We start from the raw sequence: 27967 nt of genomic DNA, 5'->3' as shown, positions 1-27967 counted from the left end.
TCTGAGGCGTCATGATTTGCACCACAACGGTGACAAACAATCGGCCGATCGCATGATTTGGAGCCTTGCCCAAACTTCTGACACTGGTAACATGGGAGTGGATTGGGGACATACACCTCCACTCCGATGTTAAAATAGCCTGCCTTAATTGATTGTGGTATAGTCGACAGTGCAAATGTGAACAAATAAGTATTTGTTTTGATAATGTTTTCTCCGTCCTTTCTAGTAAACCGTTTCACTGAAGTGACATGTTGATCTTTGAGTTCGTCAAGAATATCATCTTCATTCTTTTCCGCCAAACAACGGCCTCTGTCGCGGATGATCCCCCGACTCGAGTTAAACGTTCTGTGCGCAGAGACAGCAACTTCAGTGTTTGCAAATGTAGTACATTTCAAAAGATTTACAGCTTGCTGTCTCCGTGCACACTCTACCAAAAGAGAACCGCCCCGGAGCCGTGAAACATTCTTAACTTCACCACAAATACCTGCAATGGCTTTATATATGGCAAAAGGATTTATTTTTAGTGGTAAATCATTTCTGGATTCAACTACCAAAAAACGTGCCCAAGAATTATTATTTGGTAAGACAGAAACATCATCATCAGATGATAAAATCTCAGTTTCCAGACGTCTCTTCTTTTCATTGCGGTTCGAACCAGAGTGATTGTGAGCCATGATGAAAGTAATTGATTCAGCACCCCTGCTCCCCACCCACCATGGAGTGCTACAAAGAGCGATGTTTTATTGCACCGGATCTCCAACATGCAAACATCAGGGATACAGAGGTGGTATACTCCAGTAAAAACAACATGAATAGCTGTATTTGTCTATCAAATAAAATGCCAGGCTGGTCCGGCCCATGACAAGAAATTGAAGACATACAGAACTCAGAGGTCGAAAGTACCAGATTGGCCCATGAGCCACCGCCTTCTGGCGTAAGACTCTAGGCAATGTATACAAGCCAAAATTGAGAACATACACAAGGTATGCATGGCTAAGACCAAAATATACAGTAAAATACAACACATGTGTGCATATACAATATTACGCACAGGGCCTGGCATGACCAGCCGATTGATAAGACCGGGCCCATCTTACCACCCGTCTAGGCGAAGTAAGGGTCGAGGTAGTGTGTTGGGCAAAGGAACACAGTTCCAGGAACCAGTGCCCTCAACTACCAGACTCCCGTCCTCCGCCGACACAGGGACGCAACCCACGGCAAACGGGCTGCCCACTTTGGTCGCCTCTTACGACCAGCAATGGGGTGCTGTGGAAATATTCTACCCCGGTTCCACACGGGGGAAGAGCTATTAGCGCTACCCAGCACTCACCACGAGGCGGTTGCTCTTTACGAGTGCCGCATTATTATGAAATAGTCACGATACAAGAGTTTCGCGAAATGGCGAGCGAATCCTGCTCCACCGGTGCAATGCAAGGATTTCCGATAGATAGAGGTTATCACGCGAGTGTGTTTGAGGATGGTAAATATCCTGCATTTGGAATAAACATTGTATATAGCGAGCCTTGGCGAGCTAAATACATAGTGTTTATTTCTAATACAGGATATTTACCATCCCCAAACACACAAGCGTGGTAACCTCTTTATCATATAATGTCATTCTTTAATTCTTTAATTCACAAACATTACCGTGTTTCCCTGGAATGCGCGCATTAATAGTTATTACGTCACAGGGTAAGTGATGTGACAGTCGGACAGTGACAGTAGCCGATATAGCTCCAACTAAAATCTGTTTCTTATACAGTGGCGAAGGAACATATACGCCATCTTCCCGAGGCAAGAGAGTTAACTGACTTTAAAAGTCCAGTTTTCACCCTTGCCGAACTAGGCTGGAATTCCTGGGCTCGATCGTAGCGCCACCAGTAGCTTTTACGAGTTATGTCCTTTCTAGGCCTCTCCTATTGACCAATCAGATTCAACCTCTCGTATCACTTGCATTTGCTTCAAACAAAACGGTGGCGCCCAGTCAAGACGATCTGATCGATTATCAAGATCTATATTGTGATAAAACGTATCTTACATCGCGAAGTGCATTAAATCACGTGAGCACCTTGATTAAAAACATGAAAAGATTTAGAAAATATCTGTTGACAACGAGTAAGCGGTGCACATGCTTTGCAAATCCTGCAGTCGACCTAAATCTGCATGACACTTTACGAACCGGATTTCGATTTCGGTGCGCGATTTTGATTGGACTATGCATAGACTCGTTAGTCCAGCCAAAATGTAACTCCATAATACCAGCCTAGTTCGGCAAGGGTGGAAACTGGACTTTTATAGACAGTTAACTCACTTGCCTCGGGAAGATGAATATACGCAAAACAACAATTGTTTTTAATTGCCTTTCGCGGCAATCCATCGGTCTGTCCGCTAGAGTAACTGTCCTTTGTCAAAGGGAAGCTACTCTAACCTTAGTCTATGAGACGTCACGGCCACGTTCAGACGTTAAGTGCAGTCAGATGTACACACAGTGACAAAACGAACAAGGTTACAATTCAAACATATTTCGGCCAAATCCAACTATTTTAATTTTTGGAAAAGGTTGCAAGCCGCAGAGGTCGACAAGCACACATATATGGCTACTGATCCCGCTTGGCTAGGCCTAGTGCCCTTGCAAAATTGTGTAGTGATTTATAACTCAAAAGTTGCCAAAAGTTATAAAATGCCTGAGCTACATCACAGTTAGACACTGATGTTCAGTATATTAGACTGTTCTTTTGATAATGATAACATTATCCCTTTAGTTTATCCAGATTCCCGATGGTTGATTCTGACTCGATCGCCGAATGACAAGAGCGACGCCATGTTTGTTTGTAAACACTGAAAGTAGTCCCTACTTGACCCTTGCTATTTGTATCTCTCGCCGCATGTGACCCCAACGGATATCGTTTTTATCCGTTGGCTTTATCCTGCCGAGAAACCTACCCATAGTATGTTCATACTAATTTCGTGATACATTAAAATTGATCAGTATGACAATATTAACTATATGGCCTAGACCCTGATCAATGTTTTAAATGTTTACACAACAAACCACTGTCGAGACAGACCATTCTTGACGTCGTTTTCCGGTCAAACACAACAGTTGTTCACCTCACTGTTGCAAAAAAATATAATCTTAAATTTCCCTTTTAGCTGTAATGCCCATGAAACAGTTATGTAATTTTTGTCAACAATTTTCCTGCATGGATAAAGCAAGTACATCGTTACTTGTTTCTGACTGTCACTCTAACATGTTGACATGCGTTGCCATTATATATCGAATAGTTAAACATTTGAATCACGGCGATCATCGAGAGTGGATGAGGCTGGCTTGTGACTGATGTCATGAACTACGTCTAATGTCTTCGGGGTGCGATGACACCCACAACCAAGCCACTGAACCTGACCCGTTATATATAGTCTTCCCAAGGTGTCTAGGAAGTGACTTACTCTAGGAGATTCATTACACGTATGTTTTACTCAAGGCCCCCAGTGACACAGGTAGCGAAGTTGTGATCTATCTTTTGTGAACCAAAAACACTTCAATTCCTGTGCATCCAACATTATGTTATTCCGAATGACATCTTACTGCAGATTTAGAAACATTGTAGCTCCATATAGACACAAGAAATCTCTACTAAAAGCAGAGTTGACTGTGTCATGAGCTCATGTTTATGAATCACTATCAAATAGTGATGACATCAGGTGTTCGCGAAAAGGTGAATGTATCCTGCCCCACCGATGGCATCCGACACAAACACATGCAAAGGCAAGTTATTTCTAATTGAAGAAGGTAAATCAATTGAATGGAATTTCCTATTTGATGGTTACTGAATGATATCGGATACCTGATATGATGCCTGAAGTTAAAGTTCAACTTCCTGGCAAAATCATCTTGTTTTGACTTTGCTAGTCCGGGCATATAACCGGTACATGAAGCGTGGCACAATCTCTAAGCTTCAGTGTGGGCACCAACAGCATGACCTTAGTAAATTCAAACTGTTAACTCCAGAGGATAATCAGTCTCGACATCTGCCGAAAAAGATGCGGCGGCAGAGTAATGATGTGGGCTGTGGTCTGCCACACTGGTAGAAAACACCTCGAACAAGAGCAAGGCACTGTAACAGGCCAACACTATTGTGATTACATATTACAGCCCCACGTTATTCCCATTGTCAAACATCGTAAAGCCATCTTTCAACACGTCAGTGATACACCATATGCATCATATACGTATATAACAACAGCATTCCTACGGAACCGCAATGTACATGTCCTCACAGGGACGCCATTCTTAACACAAACACTGCAACCGTTTGCACATGCAGTAAAGGCGAACGTGTGATCAATACTAATTTCAGTCAATGGGCAGGCGATGCCATGCAATAGTGGTGGAAACACGAGATAAAGAATTCTTAGTTGTCATTTCCCGTGTATTGTCTTCACATCAGACGCATGTCCAGTGATGTCCTGTTTGCAGTATGTCATCACTTTTTCTCGTTTTGCGTTTCTTTTTGAAGGAGTATATATCAGTCTGATTTGTTTAGAAAATGACCTTCTCCCTGCTACATTTAACGTTTGTCTTGACGTTTGACACAGAGTACTTGTATAGAAATCAGTGTTTGTGGGGCCCGTCTCACAACATTTTTATAGTATGTTAGAAGTGTCGAAGAAGTGTAGACTTTTCGCTTGTTTTTATAGGCGACGATTTCCCTTCCTGGGTTCTGAACTGCTTCCGGCAACACTGATTAACAACTTGCGTTTGCTTATTTTACTCGTAGAAAGAACAACTCTAATTAAATATATTTTCGCTTTGTTGGTAATAAGACCATGACCCGTGGTCATTAAGAGGCTGTCAGTCGGATCTGAGGAAATAATATGATCAGATTTCATTTGTGTTATGAACATTTGTTAGAAACATTTAACCACTGACAATTCGTTGTTATCATGGCTTGAAAAGCTCCATGGGTCGTATCAGGTGACACTGGGTGGAAATGCGGCGACCTGTAACAAACAAATAGGTTAGGATGTGCACATAAGCTCATATACAGCCGAGATAAAAGTGAATTGTTATCTTTATCAAAAGCATATGCCCTTTCACAGTGTAAGGCACGTGGCAAGTATGTTGCTCTGCTATGGCGGTCTCCAATATGCAAACGCAGGTAGGAAGCATAACATTTCCCAAGTCCTGTTCTTCAGGTAGGTTTGAGTCTATAACAACACTAAAATGAAGAAAGGATAAGGAATATGGACGAACAACTTATTTTAGGAGCAAAACGTATAGATAAAATAAATAGATAGACGCTTCTTATTGTTAATTTGTTCATCCATATAAATGTATCTTATCTTTACTTTGAAGTCCAACTCCTAAATGCCTCTCGAAGAAATCCGAAAATGATGCTGTGAAAACTTGGACGTATTTAAGAAAACAGGACGAAACAGTTATCTTGGATACATTCATGAAAAAGTGGTAAAAAGCAGTGTAAGTAGCCCGAGTCCTACAATAGTACAGGATCTGACTGGAGATAAACACATTAGTGCATGCACATGTTTCTATCATATTTTCCAGTTGGAGATACACATATTGCAGGCACCAGTGGAAAAGAGTTTTTCTTTGCATTTTTTGCAAACTTTTACAATAACACACATTCATATCTGGAAAACGACATCTACGTATCTTCTACATCAGACTCTCTCTGTACCATAGATTATGACGATGGAATGAGGAATCTAATATCTATCAACATAACTGCCTACTCTGTGACGAGAAAACGACTTAGTGGTACAACCCACCTCCATGCAAAGAGCGGCATTGAAAATAAAGGAATACGTATACTGTGTACCAATCCTGTATCCATATATGGATATAACAGATATGAAGGTTATGCTTCAAGTGATGCCTTTACTGCATTCCCTCTTGCAGCTCTATCGAAAGAATATATCATCCCTGGGGTCAACAACAATCCCTACATTGGAGTCGTGGCCACACAAAACAACACCTTAGTCAAGATAGATCTCATCTCATCCTGTTCAATATTGTTTAATGGAAGCCTGTACAAAACTGGCAACATACTTGCAGTTTCCATAAACATAAATGACGCTTTGCAGATGATACATAAAGAATCATTTGAAACATCACTGGATTGTAATTTTGGTGGTACATACATCCAGTGAACTGCACCAGTGGCTGTATTCTCAGGATCTGTTTTCTATTATCCAAACAAGGCGATTCGCACATATCTTGCACTCCAAGTTCCCCCTATCAGTGCCTACAGTACAACCGTCATAGTTCCCAGGGTTCCATCACCAGCTAATCACACGGTGGTTCGTCTAGTGGGCAGTCAGAATGATACGTCTGTGTCCATAACGTCTGTCAGTCATACTGATGTCAAGGTGATCCAGCACTCACTAAACTGTAGAGAGTTTAAGGACATTGATTTCAGCCCTGACGCTAATTTGCTTATCACGTGTGATAAACCGATAATGGTCGTACAAAATACATACTTTGTTCACTATTGTGGATTTTCAATGTTTGTTCCGGGTCAAAGGTCGTACGAAAAGGAGTTTGTCGTTAAAAGCATGAACGCTGCTCAAGACACAGATCCAGTTGGTACAATTGTTTGTGAGACATCATCTGTTCAAAATGTATCTGTTGTGGGAGCAGCATCCGTTGATATAAATGTACGCTGGGATAATATCACATCAACACTCTACTCAGTTGGAAGTCTAGTTCTTCAGAAGAACACCTAATATCACATCAAAAGTGGATACCCTATTTATGTAAGAGTACACGAGTACGCAAGTCGTGCAACCTACAGTTACAACGCAGGATTTCAACTTTCATTTGAAATTCAATGTGAGTCTGAAATGGAGTTAATATTCAATCTGATGAAATTTCCCCTGAAGATATGTTCATTTTTACATACCCATTTCCGTCTTTGTTGACTATACATTTTATGAGAGTTATTATCCAGTCTCTTACCCCCATGATTATCACTTCTTTTGTGTTTACCTCCCATTTCCGTCTTTGTTGACTATACATTTTATATGAGTTATTATCCAGTCTCTTACCCCCATGATTATCACTTCTTTTATGTTTACCTACACATTTCCGTCTTTAAAATCTTTGCTCTCTTTAATTTGTGTTTGATCACACGTAAACAATCTTGAATGGAATATTTTACATATTTTATCAGCCCATTTATGTGTGTTTCAAAATCAGTGTCTATAATTGTCACAAGTTGAACTAAATCCATGTCAAGTTTCTGCTGATGTGTTTGACCTTGTCTTGGGACAAAGATACCAATATGATCACCCGTATTGTTTCGTTTGTTTAACAGTGAAGGATGCTGTACGTGTTCAATGTCTTCCGAGTAACTGGTTTGTGACTATGGACCTGAGTAGGCTGCTTGGTCCACCCAGTGACGTCTCCCACATCTACATGGCCACACACGCATGCACGGGGACGCTGCAAGGGCATCTGCTTGTATTCAACGTTTCTTACAACCTCTGTCACACTAAAATACAGGTGAGTTCCAAACTTAGTAGAACAAATATGTATTACGCTACTGTTTTCTGTTTTGGCCTAAAATGACTCGACGACAGGGCATTTTTGGTATGACATTACGGATTTTTTCAATGCTGTAGCAAAATCTTAGTCTCTGGTATTAAAATGCTTTTTTTGGCACCTGCTCATAAAGTTCATCCGAGAAAGGCTGTATACTCCCTCTCCTCCCCCACTCCCCCCCCCCCCAAAAAAAACCAACCAAAACACACCCCTGAAGTTTGGCACCCCTGAAGAAAACTAACTGAGCATTGCAAAGGTTTCGCCCTCGTCATTCGGCAATCGAGTCAGAATTAACCATCGGGAATCTGGATAAACTACAGGGATAATTGCTATCATTACCAAAACAACAGTCTAAAATACTGAAAATCAGTGTCTAACTGTGACGTAGCTAAGGCGTTTTATAAGTTTTGGCAAGTTTGGAGATATAAATTTCGAAACAATTTTGCGAGGGCACGAGGCCTAGCCAAGCGTGATCAGTAGCCATATCTGTGCTTGTAGACCTCTGCGGCTTGAAACCTTCTCCACAAATTAAAATATTTGGATTTGGCCGAAGTATGTTTGAATTGTTACCTTGTTTCGTTTTGTCCCTGTGTGTACATCTGACTACACTTCTTACGTTATGACTGGACAGACCGACTGTCAACAAGGTCTGACCGTGGCCGTGACGTCTCATAGACTAGGGTTAGAGTAGCTTCCCTTTGACAAAGGGCAGTTACTCTAGCGGACAGACCGATGGATTGCCGCGAAAGGGAAGTAAAAACAATTGTTGTTTTGCGTATATGTTGCTTCGCCACTGTATAAGAAACAGATTTCAGTTGGAACTATATTGGCTACTGTCACTGTCCGACTGACACATCACTTACCCTGTGACGTAATAAATATTAATGCGCGCATTCCAGGAAAACTCGCAATGTATCGGTAATGTTTGTGAGAGAGGGAAAGCGATTTTGAAGCACAGAATGAAAGAATGACATTATATGATAAAGAGGTTATCACGCTGGTGTGTTTGGGGTTTGTAAATATCCTGTATTAGGAATAAACACTATGTATTTAGCTCGCCAAGGCTCGCTAAATCCAATGTTTATTCCTGATGCAGGATATTTACCATCCCCGAACACACTAACCTCTCTCTCTCTCTCTCTCTCTCTCTCTCTCTCTCTCTCTCTCTCTCTCTCTCTCCTCGCTCGCTCGCTCGCTCGCTCTCTCTCTCTACTATATATATATATATATATATATATATATATATATATATATATATATATATATATATATATATTGTTTAATGCATGACAAATACCGTTTTCTATCAAAGTAAATGCTCTGGAAAGAGTACATGTACAAAACCTCGGAATTTTACATTCTATTCTGTTTGAAAATGGTCTAAAGGGACTGATGGCAACGATGTTAGTTTGGTACGAGTGACGACAGCTCACTTTGGAGGAGCTTGCGCGTTTGTGCGTTCCTTTTAGGGAAAGCAAGTTAGAATTTCTTGCCCTTGGTAAAACATCCGGAAAATGAAAAGATAAAAACGGACGTAGCTTTTGTAAAGGACGCGGGCATGGACCAGAACCACGCTAATTTTGTTCGACCTAAACGTATATTGTAGCAGAAATTGACGTAAGATTAATAAATGTTTTCCAGGTTGTTATGTTAGATTGTAGATATTGATTAACCATGGTTCCATTGCAATTGTCCCTCTGCCTACTGCATGACACCAACGACAAGATATATACCAACATCTGACGTTAAAACATCATACATAGTAGACACATGTTAAAATATATAATGAATATAATTAAAAACGCGCGTAATATAAATTCCGCTTGTCTTTTAATCAGAAAATAATCCGATCTTTGTGCCAGATTGTATTCAAAGTCAGATGCCTAGCAACTAACTGCCTTCGCTCAAGCATCTCCGGTCATCATATTGTTACTCATTGTACAAACATATATTAAAATACAGGGATTCAAAGGATCTGGTATACACAGCAATATTTAACTATTAAATCCAAACATGTATTCAATTTGTAAGTACAAGATTGAGAGCAATTTCAAATTCAACACATCAAATCACATTTGACCTAATACTGATGCAAATACCACGGAAAAACACTGACATATTTACATACAACCAAAGGCCATGTTTAATTTAATTTAGTTTGTATTCATAAGATTAAGAGCAAGATCGCATTCAACTATCAAATAAATTCACATTCAACCAATTAAATCAATTCATTCAATTGATATTAAAGAGCAAAAGTGAAAATTTACTTGCTTCCTTTCGTGACCGCGTCGCATTGCCGCATTTATATAAATTACTGCTCATTTGGAAACGTTTTACAAAACGTAACAACGCGACATTTCCTCATCATGCTTCAGTTAATTATGATACTTTTTTCTTGTTTTTGTAGGGGCGACGATTTCTCTTCCTCGATTCGACCCGTGAAGGTCCGAGGTAGAACAGGTCTTCAGCAACCCATGCTTGCTGTAAAGGTCAACTATGCTTGTCGTAAGAGGTGGCTAACGGGATCGGGGAGTCAGGCTCGCTGACTTGGTTAAAGCATGTCATCGATTCCAATTGCGTGGATCGATGTTCATGATGTCAATCACTGGATTGTATGGTCCTGACTCGATTATTTACAGACCACTTTCATATAGCTGGAATATTGCTGAGTACGGCGTTAAACGACAGACCAAACAAGGAAACAAACAAACAAACAAACAAACAAACAAACAAACAAACAAACAAACTCTTCCTGGATTCTGAACTGCATCCGGCCACACTGAGTTTTCACAACATGCGTTTGCTTATTTCACGAGTGGAAAGAACGACTCTTGATAAATATGTGTCCGCTTTGTTGGTATAATTTACCATTGATAACCGAGGCTAATATGAGATCTGTCAGTTGGATTTGTGAGGTTAATTTGATCAGATTACATTAGGTTTTAGGTGCTTTGTAATGTTATAGATTAGAAACATTTAACCACTGACAATTCGTTGTTATCATGGCTTGAAAAGCTCCATGGGTCCTATCAGGTGACACTGTGTGGAAATGCGGCGACCTGTAACAAACAAATAGGTTAGGATGTGCACATAAACTCATTTTGGTTTTATACAGCCGAGATAAAAGTGGATTGTTATCTTTATCAAAAGCATATGCCCTTTCACAGTGTATGACGAGGCCCACACCTTACATTCAGTTATGGCATTGTTGCACGTGGCAAGTCTGTTGCTCTGCTATGACGGTCTCCAATATGCAAACGCAGGTAGGAAGCATAACATTTCCCTGTTTCAAAAGTATATCACTGTTTTAGCAGGATAAGGAATATGGACGAACAACTTCTTATTTTAGGAGCAATAAGTATAAATAAGATAAGTAGATAGACGCTTCTTATTGTTAATTTGTTCATCCATATAAATGTATCTTATCCTTGCTTTGAAGTCCAACTCCTAAATGCCTCTCGAAGAAACCCTAAAATGATGTGAAAACCTTGGACGTATTTAAGAAAACAGGACGAAGCCATCATCTTAGATACATTCATGAAATAGTGGTAAAAAGCAGTGTAAGTAGCCTCAGTCCTACAATAGTACAGGATTTGACTGGAGATAAACACATTAGTGCATGCGCATGTTTCTGTCATATTTTTCAGTTGAAGATACACATATTGCAGGCACCAGTGGAAAAGAGTTTTTCTTTGCATTTTTTGCAAACTATTACGTTGACCCACATTCATATCTGGAAAACGACATCTACGTATCTTCTACATCAGACTCTCTCTGTACCATAGATTATGACGACGGAATAAGGAATCTAATATCTATCAACATAACTGCCTACTCTGTGACGAGAAAACGACTTCGTGGTACAACCCACCTCCATGCAAAGAGCGGCATTGAAAATAAAGGAATACGTATACTGTGTACCAATCCTGTATCCATATATGGATTCAACAGACGTGGAGATTATGCTTCAAGTGATGCCTTTACAGCACTCCCTCTTGTAGCTCTATCGAAAGAATACATCATCCCTGGGGTCTACAACAATCCCTACATTGGAGTCGTGGCCACACAAAACAACACCTTAGTCAAGATAGATCTCATCTCATCCTGTTCAATATTGTTTAATGGAAGCCTGTACAAAACTGGCAACATACTTGCAGTTTCCTTAAACATAAATGACGCTTTGCAGATAATACATAAAGAATCATATGAAACATCACTGGATTGTGATTTTGGTGGTACATACATCCAGTCTACAGCGCCAGTGGCTGTATTCTCAGGATCTGTTTTCTATTATCCAAACTTTGCGCTATACACATATCTTGTTCTCCAAGTTCCCCCTATCAGTGCCTACAGTACAACCGTCATAGTTCCCAGGGTTCCGTCACCAGCTAATCACACGGTGGTTCGTCTAGTGGGCAGTCAGAATGATACGTCTATGTCAATAACGTCTGTCAGTCATACTGATGTCAAGGTGATCCAGCACTCACTAAACTGGAGGGAGTTTAAGGACATTGACATTTGCTTATCACGTGTGATAAACCGATCATGGTCGTACAAAATACGTACTTTTATCCGAATGGTGGATTTTCAATGTTTGTTCCGGGTCAAAGGTCGTACGAAAAGGAGTTTGTCGTTGAAAGCATGGACAGTGCTCAAGGTACAGATCCAGTTTGTACAATTGTGTGTGAGACATCATCTATTCCAATGGTATCTGTTGTGGGAGCAGCATCCGTAGATATAAATATACGCTGGGATAATATCACATCAACTCTCTACTCAGTTGGAAGTCTAGTTCTTCAGAAGAACACCCCATATCACATCAATAGTGTATTCCCTATTTATGTTAGAGTACACGAGTACGCAAGTCGTGCAACCTACAGTTACAACGCAGGATATAAACTTCCATCTGAAGTTCAATGTGAGTCTGAAATGGAGTTATTATTCAGTCTGATGAAATATCCCCTGAAGATGTCATGTTAATTTTTACATACCCATTTCCGTCTTTGTTGACTATACTTTTTATATGAGTTATTATCCAGTCTCTTACCCTCATGATTATCACTTCTTTTATGTTTACCTACACACTTCCGTCTTTAAAATCGCTGCTCTCTTTAATTTTTGTTTGATCACACGGAAACAATCTTGAATGGAATATTATACATATTTTATCACACCATTTATGTGTGTTTTAAAATCAGTGTCTATAATTGTCACAAGTGTAACTAAATCGATGACTAGTTTCTTCAAAAATACCAATATGATCACCCGTAATGTCTCGTTTATTTCACAGTGAAGGATGCTGTACGTGTTCAATGTCTTCCGAGTAACTGGTTGGTGACTATGGACCTGAGTAAGCTGCGCCGTCCACCCAGTGACGTCTCCCACATCTACATGGCCACTCACGCATGTACAGGGACGCTGCAAGGGCATCTGCTTGTATTCAACGTTTCTTACTACCTCTGTCACACTAAAATACAGGTGAGTTCCAATCTTAGTAGGACAAATATGTATTACGCTACTGTTTTTTGTTTTGGCCTAAAATGACTCGACGACAGAGCTTTTTTGATTTGACATTCACGATTTTTTCAATGCTGATACTCTGGTCATTCTGTAATTTAACCTCATGAAAATTGCAACAGAATATTTTACGACTGTTTCCATTTAATTGAATGTATTTGAGTTTGTATTAAAAAGTCTACCAAAATCAACCTTCGGGAAATTGGTTAATTCCCGCATCAAAAAAGATAAAAACCAACGAGGAGAATATGGCACCTACGGGCCGCCGTACATCAACAAGAGCTCGCAAAGGGAGATGAATCGTAATGATCCTGCTGGTGCCTTGGAAAATATTCAGAAAAAAACAACGATAACGGAGCCCTATTATTTCATGGTAAGTTGACAAATACACATTCATTTAAAAATGTAATTAATAATGATGAAAATAATAGCAGTCCAATATACTTCTAACACGCCCATCAACCATAAATTGTGTAGCGTCGTCTGCTTTGTAACTACGGCCGCACCGGAAGAGAACATGTGTGTTAAACACGACCGATAATCATATTCCTGTCTTTTATAAATTCATCCAACATTGTTACAATTATTAGAAACATAATTATGTGAAAATTATATCGAAAAGTGTAAAATCAATAAAAACCTTGGACCCTCCTTGATAAAATAAAAAATGTATGGAAGCCCATGAGTGACATGATGTATAATCATTTGCGTAATGCGTACGTAATTTGCAATTCATTAAATTCATTACGTTTTACAACCAATCTTGACAATATTGATATCGGAACAAGTTACCTATTTCTAAAACACCCGATATTGACATTTCTCGTCTTGAGTGCATTTGTTTAACTGTTTAAAGTCACAAAATTAACTCTTTTAACAATCTTGTAACTTTTTTTTTTGTCTGGGAAATTGATGAGAAACGGAACCAGGAAAATTCAGCAAATGCAGATGTAATTACTTGAAATATATAGGAATTTAAACAACTTTACTCTCTTTTGACACGATGTGGTAAGACATTTTTCTTCTTTCAGAATTACGGCTACCATTCTGGAACGGCATGATCTCAGACAACAGCGCCAGTGGATTCTGTCTCCGTTTCTTGACTTGAAACTAAATTTGTAGCAGGAGTAGAACAAATACTGTCCCCAAAGATTGTTTGGAATACAGCGAGGCACTTGTGTGTTTATTCGTCGAAGGCCCGGGTTCGATTCTCCACATGGGTGCAATGCGTGAAACCCATTTCTGGTGTCCCTCGGGGCAATCTCATTAAAATCAAATCTTTGTACTCGCCACCGCCAAACAAAGATATGAGGACACCCCATTAGGGGTCGCGTCAGAACGACCTTTCATCCGACCGATCAGAGCGTCGCTTACCAGATCAGGGGCGGTCGGGTAGCCTAGTGGTTAAGGCGTTCGCTCGTCACGCCGAATACCCGGGTTCGATTCCCGACATGGGTACAATGTGTGAAGCCCATTTCTGGTGTCCCCCGCCGTGATATTGCTGGAATATTGCTAAAAGCGGCGTAAAACCATATTCACTCACTCACTCACTTACCAGATCATGAAAGTGACAGTCGGAATGTGTTTTCTAATCATGCAACCACGGAATATTTGACACAGGGTATTCCGAACGAAAGTTACGGGTTTCATGATTATATCCATACAATCTAGGCCATCTATAAGCCATTCCAGAGTGTTCTTCTTATCAGTTTTAATTTTTTTTAATCGAGAATAGGTCAAAATATGTTTCGAAGCGTAGTCGCCAGTTTGAAACTAGTGTTGTAAAGCTCGACAAAGCTGCCTTCTGATTGGCTAATGTCGATTTCTTGTCAGTTATTTCATTGGTCGGTCAAAATTCGAGAAAGGTCGTCCTGACGTGACCCGTAATGGGATGTCCTCAGATCTCTGTTGAGCGGTAGCGAGAATTAAGATCTGATTTTAATGAGATTGCTCTCGGGGGCACAGGTGGCCCAATCGTCTAAGGCGCCGCGGTTCGTTGTGCAGAGTTGCGTCCCTTGGGCACCCCAGAAACCTATGATTGTGGGTTCAAATCCCGGTTCGCCCCAATTACGTTTCTAGGTTTGTCAGCACCATACCCGTGCTCGTGGGTTTCACCGAAGAGGTAAACGTCTAAGATCTGCATCACTTTGGGCTTTCCTTCCACATTAAGCTGCCACACCGTGATATAACTGGAATAATGTCAAAAGCGGCGTTAAACCCAACTCACTCACTCAGGTGTCCTCCGCCTTGATATAACTGGAATATTGCTAAAAACGGCGTAAAACCATAATCAATCACTCACTTGAGCGTTTGCCATATTGCTATGCTATGCAACAGTCTATGATTATCTTGTACTTATACTCAAATTCAATAGATTCTCTCACTAAAATAAATGAATCTATAGTCAGTATAGCCTGTGTTCACTCACAGTAATAGATAACCGGCTGACATGAGTTTCGCCGGGGCTCCTTTCACCAGAATAGACTATAGTCGGCCAACTACCCATGCGTTACCAAGTTCCAGTTCTTTATGATATTAACATATTTATTTCCATAAAGTGGAGGGATTGGCAAACAAGCAACTTTTGCTTATCTGAATGCCTCTCCCAAACATGATACACATACAAATTACAATGTATTAAAGTGATATGAGAAATAGCATACATGATATAATTGACATTAAAGATGATTATTGTTCTGTAAGTGTTTTATTACTGGATTATCTTTCGAAACTACAGCTACGTTATATTATTTACATCTAGCACAACAACATCACAGTATCATATACTTGCCGTAAAAGGCGACTGTGCTTGTCGTTAAAGGCGACTACTAACGGGATCGGGTGGTCAGACTCGCTGACTTGGTTGATGCATGTCATCGATCCCAATTGCGTGGATCGCTGCTCATGATGTCAATTACTGGATTGTCTGGTCCAGACTCGATTATTTACTGGCCGCCGTCATATAGCTGCAATACTGCTGAGTGCGGTATTATACAAAAAAAAAAAAAATAACTCCTGAAATATGCAACCAATATACTTACTTAAACGAATGAGTGTTCAACTATCAGTAGTTGTGAATAAGCATCGGAGTTAATAAAAGTTAGGACTTATACGACAATAGTTTGGTAATAATTTTCTTTCAAATCTAAAACAAGTATACTGGAACATATGATATTCATTTCCCCTTGTACGCGAGTCACAATTCGGGCAGAGTCTCAATCAAAGGAACATTCTGCCACGACCCGTTTCTACGGACAAAATATTATTACTTGTACGAAATTGTAAAACTTGTATTGAAGGACATTTTACTTATCAAAATCATTGTATTTGGAATTATTTAAAAACGTCAAAACTTGCATCCAAATAACATAAAGTAGGAAATATTTCAGGCTTGGAGGCTTGCCCCCCCCCCCCACACACACACAATTAGGTGATTTATTCTACAATTAGTACATTAAGTTCTTAAAATTATATATGAAGTGTGATTATCTTACATTTGAATATAATATGAATATGACTTCATTCCAATATTTGAAAATCTATGGCAACATTTAACTTCTCGGCCACTCTTCATATATGTCCTCTATTTGACCTTGAACTATTATAATGAATTAAATTGTCCCTGTGATATTTTTTATAAAGTAAATACAAGTTGTATACCCAGATTGTTCTTTAATTTAGTTATATTAGAAAGAAAACTATAATAAATTTGAATCTCTTCCTTCCTACAAATATCCAAGAATACGAAAATACGAATTATATAGGCCTATATCTTGTGACCTTGAGAAAGGTCATTCCCATGAGTTGATTGTGGTAGACTTTTTTTCCTGAAAGCTGACATGCCACCAAATAACATAAAGTATGAATTAATTCTTTTGCAATTTTCTTGAGGTTGGCCATTTATTTCGACCAAAATGACCAGACTATGAAGCAAAAACTTAGTCTCTGGTATTCAAATGTCTTTTGGCACCTGCTCATAAAGTTCATCCGAGCAATGTCACAGACTCCCCTCCCCCAAATAAAAAACAACCAACACACACACACACACACACACACACACACACACACACACACACACACACACACACACAATTAGGTGATTTATTCTACAATTAGTACATTAAGTTCTTAAAATTATATATGAAGTGTGATTATCTTACATTTGAATATAATATGAATATGACTTCATTCCAATATTTGAAAATCTATGGCAACATTTAACTTCTCGGCCACTCTTCATATATGTCCTCTATTTGACCTTGAACTATTATAATGAATTAAATTGTCCCTGTGATATTTTTTATAAAGTAAATACAAGTTGTATACCCAGATTGTTCTTTAATTTAGTTATATTAGAAAGAAAACTATAATAAATTTGAATCTCTTCCTTCCTACAAATATCCAAGAATACGAAAATACGAATTATATAGGCCTATATCTTGTGACCTTGAGAAAGGTCATTCCCATGAGTTGATTGTGGTAGACTTTTTTTCCTGAAAGCTGACATGCCACCAAATAACATAAAGTATGAATTAATTCTTTTGCAATTTTCTTGAGGTTGGCCATTTATTTCGACCAAAATGACCAGACTATGAAGCAAAAACTTAGTCTCTGGTATTCAAATGTCTTTTGGCACCTGCTCATAAAGTTCATCCGAGCAATGTCACAGACTCCCCTCCCCCAAATAAAAAACAACCAACACACACACACACACACACACACACACACACACACACACACACACACACACGTGGGGTGAGTCAAGCGTCTTGAGTCGAATAAGAATTTAGGGGATCACGGACAACAAACAAATGATGGCCTTCAGTATGCTCAAGCAGTAGCTTATGACAGGCACTGAAAGAATGTAGCATGGCACCTTCGTTAGCTAACATGAGTTTGGCACCCCTTAAAAAAACTAACTCAGCATTGCAAAGGTTTCGTTTCGCATCTCACTATTATGACTGACAGCCGCCTAGTACAGTGTGATTGGTACCAGTGATAGTTTAGAGTTATCACTGTAAGGGGCTTGTCAGACCACTGCCAGCAGTGCCAATTTACCCTTCAAAACGAACAGTTCTTCATGCGCCACAGACATAGATCATTTAATAAAAATAACTGCATGAACATTTTAGTTGGCATCCATGTCATATGTATAGTGACATGTAATGTATATCGATGTTGTTTCTACTACCGACAACATGCAGAATGTTGTAGAAATAAAGTTGAAAATAGTGCACGTAGCTCTAACCAAACATCAAACTTGATGCCGAGCTCACCTTGTGGAAAGAGCGTGGTAGGATAATTTCTTTTGCATGGGATTAGGACATCCCTGAACTTTTATGAAATTTCCTCTCGCGTAAAAATTAAGATTTAATTTTAAGACAGTCAGTCATTTAAGGGCAAATAAAGAGAAAAATTTCATTGGCTGATATGTCGACTTGGTTTCCGCTTCTATCTATTATATACACTTTTTGTGATGTTTCGCAGCTGAACAGACACCGGTCAGGAAGCGGCCAATCAAGAGAAATCTAAAAGTGTTGCTATTTCTGTTCATCCTAGATATACATACATTGTTATGTGTGTGAAACGACCTCTGGTTTTGACATTGTGAATTGTCAGTAACTACCTTTTTAGGACCAAACCCCTGTTTGGGTACCATAAAAAACCTGCTGCTGTCCGTGGTATTATTCCACTCAAGGAATGCCTGTCAGAGGTTAATCCACTGAGTAGACAACTGAAGGCGTCTTCAATGTTACTAATAAATCATATAAGATGACGTAAGTTGCAAAAACGGTAATCATACGAATGCGCAGACAGAAAAGGCCCCCTAAAGCGATTCTAGCAGGCAGAGTGGGCACCGCCCAGTCGCTGCAATTGTGCAGCGCGTCAAACACCGCGAGCCGTTTTAATCCCAGTAACGGAAAATCCGTTTTGGGAACGATTTTCAAATCCATTTTTCAAATCTAATTTTGGTCAAGCATTTGTGATAAAGCATGCCCTAAAGTATTAACATCTCAAGTTGCTATGTTGAGTTAATTTTCCCTTTAAACTTTGGTACCAAATGTGTTTTTTGTTTATTTAACGCCCTAATAAGTTATCCTTGTAATTATACCGTGCTATATTTATTTGATAATTATTTTGTTTGAATACATTGAGCGAACACTCTTCAAAAAAAGAAACGCACAGGTAGATTTTTAGTAAATTTATTGTTCCTCATAAATTCGATATATTAAATTAAATATCAGAGATACAAATATGAAGTTTTGGAGCTCGATAGTCACATGTTGTCGTTGTACGAAGGCACTGAAAACTTTTCATTGTCATGTCACATAAGGCCAAAAGGCTCTCAGTATCTCTTGTGACCGCTCCGGACAGGAATCACGGCTCTGCATCACCTCGGCACTGATAAGTGTACGAATCCTGTCCTGCGGAATTCTGCGCCATTCTGCTTGTAACGCGTTGCCATGTTGTGGGAGTGTCTGCGGCGTTTTCTGACGTTGACGTACACGTCGATGAGTTCATACCAGAGATGTTCGATTGGGTTGAGATATGGAGATCTCGACGGCCAGAGCAAGACGTTGATGTTGGTATTAAGGGAGTAGTGTACCATAACACGAGCTGTGTGCGGTCAATGATTGGAAGAAGGTGTCGTTGAAGAATTTGACGTGATTTGCTGTCAAATTTCCCTGAACCCATGACACTACCTCCACCGAATTTGTCGAATTCACGTGGACCATGTGGGGCAAAACTCTCATTTTGACGACGATAAACACGTTGTCTTCCATCTCGTTGGTGAAGAAGAAATCGTGATTCATCGCTAAACCACACTCGTCTCCGGTTTCTCAATTCCAAGGCTGTAAGGTATGACACCAACGCAAGCGTTGCTGTCGATGGATCTTTTGCAAAACAGGGACGATAATTGGTCTTCTGGGTCGGATTCCAGCTTTGCGAAGATGGTTCCTGACAGTCTGTTCCGATATGCTCCTCAAACCAGGGATGCGTCCTGCAGTCTCCGTAGCTATGGCATTGGTGGAACAGTCGAATGTAGCGATCCTGTGCAGGGGTGGTAACTCTTGGACGGCCGGTTCTCGGACGGTCTGCAGTGGAATTGAAATGTGTGTATCGGATCCAAAGGCGGCAGATGGTACTGTGGTGGACGTTGAAGTGGCGTGCAACAGCAGACTGCGATTCCCCTCTTTGGATACGTCCTATGGCGATGTTCCGATCGGCAGCGCTGAGTTTCGGCATTTTCGAACTTGAAAAATGTTGAGGATTGAATGACAGATTATTGGCTTATGCTTGCTTTATTATACCCACTACGACGAGTTACGAATGCCATAGTTTGCACGTGCATTTTTCTTTACTGTTTTTCTCCATTTTTGAACAAGTGTGAAAACAATGCTGTTTAAGACATTGCAAATCGACAACGCTGCATTTTGACGCACCATTTGTCGAATATCAGGCCACTAACATTTTCCAATAACATAAATCCAATTTATATACCGGATTTTTTGTGTAGTCAGGTTCAGTGAACGACATACTATCTATGCGTTTCTTTTTTTGAAGAGTGTATTGTGTGATATGTGTTCGTTATATAGTGTACATGTAGTGCAAACATGTCACTCAGCGTAGATACTAGATTGAAAAGTTTATCCAAAAATTTGCCTTTGACATCACAGCACAGAGAAAGATTCCATTCTCAACAAAAGAGGTCATAGCTCTAAAATTACATATTTTTTCGACATTGTGATTCTTATGTAGTGCTGAGCATTAGATGTTGATGGTAGTATTATGCTTTTGAGGAACTTCATTCACACGTCACACAAGCTCACCTTACGCAATCATCGGAAAAAGACTTGCACAGTTACATTTTATGCTGTAAACTATCTATAAGGTGGGCATTTTCGGTTGTGGATGGATCATTGAGGGATATTTGAGTCCCGAAATTGAGAATGTGGAATACCACTTTGCAGCTAATAACATACCCGAACAGGCGCTTAAATTTCCAGGCCTCATGAGTTTCTAAAACGATACATTTCACGTCTTTTGACTCTAAAATTGCTTGCCAACATCTCACCCAAGCCCCTCATCCATGCATCTGTCAATGCAGTAGAGAACTGTATGCATCAAAACAGTAAAATCGTCATTGTATATTCATTGACATGCCTTTGTCTGTGTCTGTGACGAGTGTCATCGTAGGCAAGATACGCATCCCTTTTCGCAAAAACTGCATATATATTACATAATTTATAAAAATATAAGTTAATGCATGACAAATCACGTTTTTGTATCAACGCAAATACTGTGCAAAGAGAACTACGGAATGTTACATTCTGTTCTGCTTGTAAATGGTCGTAAAATCTTTTGTCCTATATTTTTTTTTCTATATTTGCAATATATGTGCTTATCTTGGTGGACGCTGCAGGCTCCTATATACTCCCGTTTGTGTTTCTTGTTTGACGGAAAAAACGACCAATATATCAACTTATTGGAATGTATTTCCTGGGACTGGTGGCAGGGGTGTTAGTTTTGCACGTGTAACGGCAGCTCGATTTGGAGGAGCTTGCGTGTTGATGCTTTGCTTTTGGGGAAGGCAAGTTAGAATTTCCTGCCCTTGGTAAAACATCCGAAAAATGAGAAAAACAAAACAAAACCCAACATGGCTTTTGAAAAGGATGCGGGCATAGACCAGAACTATACAAATTTTGTTACAGAAATGTACTAACTTAGAATTTATAAGTGTTTTTTGGTATGTTATGTCAGAGTGTAGATTGCTTCATTGCAATTGTCCCTCTGCCTACTGCATGACACCAGAGACACCAACAGCTGACATTAATACATAAAACATTATAGACAAAATATAAAATTATAAAATGAATACAATTAAAAACGGGCGTATTATCTATTTCATTTTAAATTCCACTTAGTACTTACCGCTTGGTTTGTAATCAGAACATGATCCAATCTGGAGCCAGATTTTTTTCAAAGTCAGATCCCTAACAACTGAGTTCGCTACTTTATCGAGGAATTGCCTTCGTGTTAGGCATCATGCGAATCAAGCCAGGACATTTGTACATGGAAAACTACTACAGTTTTGTACAACTATTTCGATATTTTCACAGTTGTACTTTTAACTATCACAGAACTATTAGAATACCCACGAAAACGATAATAACCATTGTGAACTATTGTCTTAATTGCAGGTGGCACAAGACAAAGTCATATTCAGTAACGACATGTTGTACACATTGCCATCCCCTGACAATGTTACAAGGGATGTCGTTTGGAGAGTCGACCTCGAGTGTTCTCACCCGCTGCATGAAATCGACTCAGTTCATATCTACCCCCAACACAACTCAACCAATCACATAACAGTATCCGGGCAGGTCGAGGGATCTTCAGTACACATCAGTCTCTTCAAGGATCCAGCCTACCAGGTTCCCTTTGTGGAAAGTGTACACAAGGCACAGCTCGGACAGCCGATATTTGTCCAAGTGTCAAGTCCACTGTCTAAAAACACAATCATGATTATCAACACATGTCATGCCCACCTGACGAATGATTCAAGAAACTCCGTCTCTCACATCTTGATAGAAAATGGGTAAACATTTTGCTGATGATTTATTTTAAAATTTGAATTGCTTTTATGCAATGGGTGCCTGTTAATTAATATAATTCCTGCGAAAACACTACCTCTATTAAATCACTGCACTAAATACTGTATTTTGGCTGTACTCACAGTATAAAATCTTCAGATTTTAAACAGAAGTCATCTTTACTGTCATCTATCCATTAAGAGACAATAGTGTCCTGCTACCCAATACTGGGAACCTCACTATTTTCCTGTGTGCTGAAGTCAGCATCTGAAAATTTAGTTATTGTCTGGCACATTTTGATAGTCACATTGTAGTCAATCTATATCTTCAGTTTACGTCACTAGATACTCAGGGTATAGATATCCAGCACATGGATTGGTGTTAAAGGATATTCCTGTGTCATGCTACAATCATATATATTTAGTCAGCTCCACTCCTACTTCAGTTACATCATATTTCCATTTTTATTTCAAGTAGGGGACGGTGCGGTAGCTGAGTGTTGAAAGCGTTCACTCGGCACAAAGGACCGGGTTCGATTCCCCACATGGGTACAATGTATGAAGCCCATTTCTGATGTCCCCCGTCGTGATTGTCCTGGACTATTGCCAAAAAGCGTCATAAGCCATACTCACTAACTCATTTCAGATACAACATTACAGATTAGTACAAAGACATAAGTAATGAAAAAACGTACAGAAACATCATGCATATTTGTTGTAGCATAGAAGCTTAGTCTAGGATATTACTTCCTCACGGACGAACTGGCCGAGGCCAAACCTTCTATAAAATATACATTAAAATACCTAGGCCAAACAGACTGTTCCTCAGATGCTGGAATGTGCTGGATGTTACGACCCATTGTCTTCGGCTAAGACGCCAAACCCTCCCGGGTCGAAGTTATGTGAAGCAAGTGATAAATCAGATCATAGGCTAACCCATGGAAATTAGAATCGCCTGTCGTAAGTGGCTGGCTGACTTGGTTGATACATGTCATCAAATCTCAAATTCGTAGACCGATGCTCATAATGTAAATCACCGGTAGTGGGATCAGAATTCAAATATAATTCATTTGAAATTTATCATGTTTATCAAGTAATCCAGGCCACCTCTCCAATTATCTGCATCTAGGGTGCTGTTTTGTTGAAGTTTCACGCCATGCGCATCCACACGAGCATCCACCAATGTTGCCTGTGCAACTGTTAATGGATATTTGACAGTGAAGAGGACTTCTGTATAAAATAGAAAGATTTTATTGTATGATGACAGCGAAAACACAGGATTTATGGCAATGATGTAGGAGTATTCTGAGGTGAGGTGAGTTGATTTTGGGTTTAACGTCGCGTCCAAGATTATTGCACTTATATAGCGACGTGCATGCACGTGTGTGTGTGTGTGTGGCTGCTTGTACTAGTCCGGACTGATGCCGATTTATAGAGCTAGCTCACTGAGATACCATGCCGCAGTTTAACATGAATACCCCACTCAGACACAGTATACTGACTCCGAGCCGACCATTCCTTGTTTTAACCCCTTAATGCCGAGCGCCAGACGGGGTAACAAGAAGTACCATCGTTTAACGTATTTTGGTATGACGCGGCCGGGGATCGAACCCCGGACTTTCCGCTCTCCGGGCGGACGCTCTACCACGGAGGCGGTCGAGTATTCTGAGAATTACAATGATAATTATTGTTTGATTACTTATAACTTGTCTCTGTAAAAATGGTTACCTTACAGGTTGCGGAATTAGATGGTTATTACTAAGGGATCCATGTATTTCCAGTTGTCCAGTGGACGAGAGAACAAAGATGTTGGTATCAAGGTACCAGATGATAAGATTCACCTTTGACATGTTTGATCTGCCGGATGAGGATGAGGACAAGGGTCTCTACGTCACATGTAACGTCACGTTCTGCGATCAGATGGACTTTTCACCCAACTGCCAACAAGGATGTCAAACTCACCCTCATGTTGGTATTATTGGCTAGGGATAAACCGAATGACTGCACACAACAAACTTACTTCTAACCCATAACTTGGTGTGAAGCTTCGATCTCCTTACCTGCTAGAAACATTTAGTCCTTGGTTCGAATCCCCAAATCGTTACAAGAATGAGCCTTGGTTTATCGTAATTGTTATATTTTTTCCTTCGTTCACATTATCAAAGTGATAGTCGTTTACGGACCAGGTCACTTTGAGTTTTCCTCTCATGCTGAGCTGCACAGCCTTTACATAAATAACCCAAGTACTATTCATCGTTGTGTGAAACTTCGATTGAATTACTAACTCCGATACAAAAATATCCTTAACTTTGTTTGAATGACTAACTCTTGGCGAAACATATAATTGATGAAAAAGGAATATTAATGCAATGAGTCATTTCTTTCTAGATTACGTAATTGATTTATATGCTGATTGGTGCGGGGAACGCATTATGTGTGAGTAACGTTTAACATATGGTGTAGGATAATTGTATTTGGCTCAAAGGATGTGGTGCTTTTAACAATGTTAAACAGGGTGAGCAGATCATTTGCCCTTCATTCTAATTGTTGTTTTGAAATGTGCAACACTTATAATCAACCCAATATCTCTACAACTTCTTTGTTAATGTAGAAATTATACAATGAATTTGCGTGTATTATATTTATTTTATTATTGAATGTGTTTAATGAGCAGAATAATTGTAAGAATAGATTCATGTGAATTAAAAATTCAAGATTGATTGTACGCTTTTTCATTACAACACATAGTTGTCTTAGACAGTCATCAGGTCACTGCCTAAATGGTTTGAAGATGTTGCGATGGCGTTTGTCTTCAGTGGGATGTAGAACGTATTACCTGTTAACTGTTAATTGTGCTCGGTATGCAACCGAAGCATTAATGACTGAACGAACCCGACTCACTTGAATAGCGTACACCGGAATGAGGCATGAGAAAAATGGGTAAGTCTTCCTCGCACCAACCTTCATAGCGTTCTGAGAGAGTGGATAAATGTTGCTTAACGCCAAAGTCATTGAACGTGTTTCATGACTCCAACATCTTTCAAGAGTCAACTTTCCCTTCATGTCGAGCAATATTCCAGCAGATGCAGCCTTCAGTGTTTCCGTTTCACAACATTTGAGATTCCTTTAGGCCATAAAATAATTTGAGATATTTTAGAACAATACAGGGATTTCTCGAGCACTATTTGCAAATACCACATATTTATTTTGTTGGTTGTTCAGCAACGTTATATTACACATAACACAAAATATGTAGTTAAAGCAGCCCTTGAGAACTTAATTTCTCCTCTTATATTGTTATCTTAAACTAAAGAGGAAGAAAACCCATTCGTAACTTAATTCAGTTGAGGTTGGACACACAAGGAGATATGAATACATGTCACGAATTAATATTCAACAGTCAACATTACACATGTGGCTACTTGACTTGTAATACTAGAATCCGGTGGATTTGGTTTGAATTGACCGCTAGTAACCAATGCGTGCCTATCGTAGGAGTCATCAAATGTGAATCGGGTAGTCAAGCTCTTGGCTGATTGCATTACATCTTTCCCCGATGGCGTGGTTCATGCTTGAAGTCTTGTTGAAGGCAGAATGGTCAAGTAACAAGCCCTATTGTTTTTTTTTTCGGATTGTCATTAATATTATTATCTATTATTTTCCCGCTGTTATAAATATCAAGGGTCTCCCAAGAACAAGTCGTTCGATTCTGTCCAAAAACACATTAGGATCAATGCATATAAAAAATCTGGACTCCAGATAACTCAGAATTAATTCATTCAAAATGACACAATTTACTCTGTTGCTCCTGAACAGGTCAGCCTATTACTTTCAAACGCTATAGCAACATCAGATACCAGTAACTTATTGTTTCTTTGATTTAGGTCTTAGGTCATGTACTTTGGCGGCCAGTATCTGATTAAAGGTTTTCCAAGTACCCCTAAGGGCTCTTTAGGAGTATACGTCATACAAAATCTTCTCCGAACTTTCCCTACTTCCCGTACATGTGCGTCAGATAACCTCGATTGGAGCGAAGCCAGAACACTAATTCTTCTGACCATAGAACAAAGGACAACGGAGTTGCAGTCTGATGAAGAGAGAACTCTTTCTTCTGACGACAACTTAACATAGAAATGACACCATGTATTCTGTGGTGTGTCTCCTCGATCCGTTCGATTTTTGTGTCATTAACGGGCTCTATGTGTCGAATAGAGTATTTTGTAACAATGTAATTTCGAAACAAGTAGTCATATTTTGTCATATTTTGTGAGTGCATGTAGACTATGATTGTTGAGTGCTCCTCAACGCTCATCCAATAACCATCAACCTTTTTTAGTATTATCAGTCTGTTTTCATCAGCTGGTAATGGGTCATGCAATTGGGTAGCCACTTTGGATTTGAGAGTATCAGATGCATTTTGCATTATTTTGGGTGCAGGTCTTCTGCAATGTTCTCTGAACCTGCCAATTGAAATGCTTCAAAATTATATGGTTTTCATACTTGATAAACCAAACTATTATCTGACATTGTTCATGAATGTAATTTTGTGTTCGAATAAGATTTACTTCCTGATACACAGTGCCTTTTAGAAAGTAGTCAAATGTATCAAATGAGTGAGGCACCTAATGGTTAACTGCCAGAAGGTATCTGTTGAAATAGTTGTAATATGTGTAAGTGATCTAAAACGATGAAGACCATTGGGTCATTCTTTTTGTATTCTTATTAACCTAAGGTGCCACAATGCGAAGGAACATTTGTGTGTAATAAACTGATAAGGCAGTTAGGAGTGTCCCAGTAGCCATGCATTACTGCTCTATATATTAATTTGGCTTTATTTGAGTCAAAAAGATATTATCTTGGTCAAATATTATTGTTTACTGAGGTTGTTCAAGACCGAAACGGTGCACATTCAAGGACTGGAGATATCGTAACATATTATTCCCATGCCTACGGCATGTTTATTAAAGTTTTAACGCTATTAGGAATATGAATAAATATTTTGAGTAGAACTACATACAGCCAGGTGCTCGACCGAAAATGTCAATCCAGTGGGATTTAAATCTGTTAACACGCTACCATCTGGACATGGATGCAGTGCTGCTTATAAGACGTTCAGTTGAATTCATTCACTCATTTCACAATAACATTTGGAAAAACTAACGCTGTCCAATGTTCGACTCTCAAATGGTAACTGTTTTGACTACTACTACTACTACTACTACTACTACTACTACTACTACTCAATGTGCATAGGACCCGTGATGATCCAATCAATGCTTGCCGTA

The 27967-nt window shown here is 39.5% G+C and overlaps 2 protein-coding genes across 2 annotated transcripts; both read left to right on the top strand.

The window, feature by feature from the left end:
- Positions 1 to 10739: 10739 nt before the first annotated feature.
- LOC125373126 lies at positions 10740 to 14378 on the top strand. Its single transcript, XM_048383999.1, has 3 exons — positions 10740 to 10833; positions 11218 to 12227; positions 12861 to 14378. The coding sequence occupies exons 1-3, from the start codon at positions 10770 to 10772 to the stop codon at positions 12861 to 12863; spliced, it is 1077 nt and encodes a 358-aa protein (XP_048239956.1). The 5' UTR covers positions 10740 to 10769; the 3' UTR covers positions 12864 to 14378.
- Positions 14379 to 20449: 6071 nt separating this feature from the next.
- On the top strand, positions 20450 to 25372 carry LOC124111019 (deleted in malignant brain tumors 1 protein-like). Its single transcript, XM_048384000.1, has 2 exons — positions 20450 to 22688; positions 24464 to 25372. The coding sequence occupies exons 1-2, from the start codon at positions 22324 to 22326 to the stop codon at positions 24666 to 24668; spliced, it is 570 nt and encodes a 189-aa protein (XP_048239957.1). The 5' UTR covers positions 20450 to 22323; the 3' UTR covers positions 24669 to 25372.
- Positions 25373 to 27967: the final 2595 nt, after the last annotated feature.

The sequence above is a fragment of the Haliotis rufescens genome, unplaced genomic scaffold (genome assembly GCF_023055435.1).
Source record: "Haliotis rufescens isolate VD_foot unplaced genomic scaffold, xgHalRufe1.0.p SCAF_5, whole genome shotgun sequence".
NCBI lineage: Eukaryota > Metazoa > Mollusca > Gastropoda > Lepetellida > Haliotidae > Haliotis > Haliotis rufescens.
The sequence above is the reverse complement of the archived record's forward strand: the minus strand, read 5'-3'. Positions and strand labels throughout refer to the sequence as shown.